Source organism: Eimeria maxima, genomic scaffold (genome assembly GCF_000499605.1).
Source record: "Eimeria maxima Weybridge genomic scaffold, Emw_scaff2743, whole genome shotgun sequence".
Lineage (NCBI taxonomy): Eukaryota > Apicomplexa > Conoidasida > Eucoccidiorida > Eimeriidae > Eimeria > Eimeria maxima.
The window spans coordinates 1-2279 of record NW_013565593.1 but is presented as its reverse complement, the minus strand read 5'-3'; the positions used below and the strand labels follow the sequence as shown (position 1 = coordinate 2279).

Here is a 2279-nt window from a genome sequence, read left to right as displayed (position 1 = left end):
AGCAGCAGCAGCAGCAGCAGCAGCAGCAGCAGCAGCAGCAGCAGCAGCAGCAAGTTACCTGAATAGCTGCCTTAAGTCTCATAAGAGAGATTGATGAACCAAAGCGAGATGTAAGAGATGCAACTAAACGACGACACTCCTCTACCTAAGCAGCAGCAGCAGCAGCAGCAGCAGCAGCAGCAGCAGCAGCAGCAAGCAGCAGCAGCAGCATAAATGTGTGGCAGGAAGCAGCAAGCAGAAAGAATAGATAGGAGCAGCAAATTGGACGGATGCAACAAAGCCCAAGCAGCAACAGCAGCTAATCAGCAGCAGCAGCAAACAGTAGCAGCAGCTAACAACAGCAGCAGCAGCAGCAAGTAGCAGCAGCAAGCAGCAGCAGCAGCAGCAGCAGCAGCAGGTAGACCTACCCGACCACATTTTAAGAGGCCAAGACAGCGATTAACACCAATACCCAATGCCTGCAGCACAGCAGCAAATAGCAGCAGCAGGCAGCAATAGCAGCAACAGCAGCAGGAGCAACTGCAGCACCAAACAGCAGCAACAACATCAGCAGCAGCAGGAAATAGTAGCAGCAGCAGCAGCAGCAGCAGCAGACCTGAGGGAAGGTAAGTTTATGTTCAAGGTTGTCTGTTGCTCCCTTTGTTGCACGACGTATTAATACCTCCAAATCCTGCTGCTGCTGCTGCTGCTGCTGCTGCTGCTGCAGCAACTGGTGCTGCTGCTGCTGCTCCCTTTTATGTAGAGCAGCAACGAATGAATTTGTAACAGAAACAGCAACAACACCAACATCTATATCTAGCTGCTGCTGCTGCTGCTGCTGCTGCTCAACAGCAGCAAGAACTTGTTCATATACATCCTCTGCTGCTGCTGTATATCCTTGCTGCTGCTGCAGCACAGCTTGCTGCACTAACACAGAAGCTAATTCTCCGGTGTCTATACACTGCAATGCATCCTCCTCTCTTACACCAGCCTCTGCAGCACATAACTCTGCAGCAGCAGCAGCAGCAGCAGCAGCAACAGCAGCACTTAGACTCAACTGTGGCCAAAATCATAATCACTGACAGCAGCAACTGCAGCACACTGCAGCAGCAGCAGCAAGAGGAGCAGAACACTGCAGCAACAGCAACAGCAGCAGCAGCAGGAGGAGGACGTACCTAGAGCACGCTGCAGCAGTGCTGCTGCTGCTTCGTCATCTTGCTGCTGCATAGCAAGAGCAGCACCATTAAAGGGGACCTCGAAGGTCTCGCTGCTGCTGCAGTTATTCCTTAATGCAGCAGCAACAGCAGCAGCGTAAGATGCCGGTATTGCTGCAACTCTCCTATTACTCTTCTACGCCCTCTTATAACAGCAGCAGCAGCAGCAGCAGAAACAGCAGCAGCAGCAAGACCAGTAGCAACAGTAGCAACAACCGTAGCAACAGCAGCAACACAAGCAGCAGCAGCAGCAGCAGCAGCAACAGCAGCAGCAGCAGCAGCAGCAGCAGCAGGAGCCTCACGGTTTCCTCTGTAGAGTTATTTTCTCTAAGAAGACGATCATAGATCTCCAATGATTCTCTATAACGACCGCAACGATACAGCTGAGCAGCATCAGCAGCAGCAGCAGCAGCAGCAGCAGCAGCAGCAAATGTAGCAACAGCAGCAGCAAATGTAATAGTAGCAGCAACAAATGCAGTAGTAGCAGAAGCAACAGCAGTAGCAGCAGCAGGAACACTGCAACAACAACAACAACAGCAGCAGCAGCAGCAGCAACAGCAGCAGCAGGATAATGCTTACAACTTGTGCATGTAGACGAGTAGCAGCAGCAACATTATATTGATACTGCTGCTGGTGGTGGTGCTGCTGTTGCTGCTGCTGGTGCTGCTGGTGCTGCTGCAGCTGTGCTAGCAGCAGCAATGCCTTGTGTGGTTTATTAACCCTATATAAACAATATGCTTCCTCTAATAATAAGGGAGGAGGAGCAGCAGCAGCAGCAGCAGCAGCAACATCTGCAGCAGCAGCAGACATATTATTTATTTCTTGCTGCTGCTGCTGACGTAACTTCCTTATTGCTGCTCTTGCTTCCTCCCATCTCCCTATCTGTAATGCAGCAAACACTAAAGCCTCCGTCTGCTCAATACTTATTGGCACTGCACACAAACCCTAAACCCTAAACCCTAAACCCTAAACCCTAAACCCTAAACCCTAATCATAATAAAAAATTAATTAACACTTTTTTTTTTTCTTTTTTTTTTTTTCTTACTTAATAAGGAAGATAATACTTATATTGTATATATTATATAT

At 49.4% G+C, this 2279-nt stretch overlaps 1 protein-coding gene across 1 annotated transcript; it reads left to right on the top strand.

Annotated features, from left to right (window-relative positions):
* Positions 1 to 454: 454 nt before the first annotated feature.
* EMWEY_00059360 (hypothetical protein) lies at positions 455 to 1158 on the top strand (the record flags this gene model as incomplete). Its single annotated transcript, XM_013481115.1, has 2 exons — positions 455 to 605; positions 893 to 1158. 2 exons carry the CDS (start codon positions 455 to 457, stop codon positions 1156 to 1158), a joined length of 417 nt encoding a protein of 138 aa, XP_013336569.1.
* Between the last annotated feature and the right edge of the window lie 1121 nt (positions 1159 to 2279).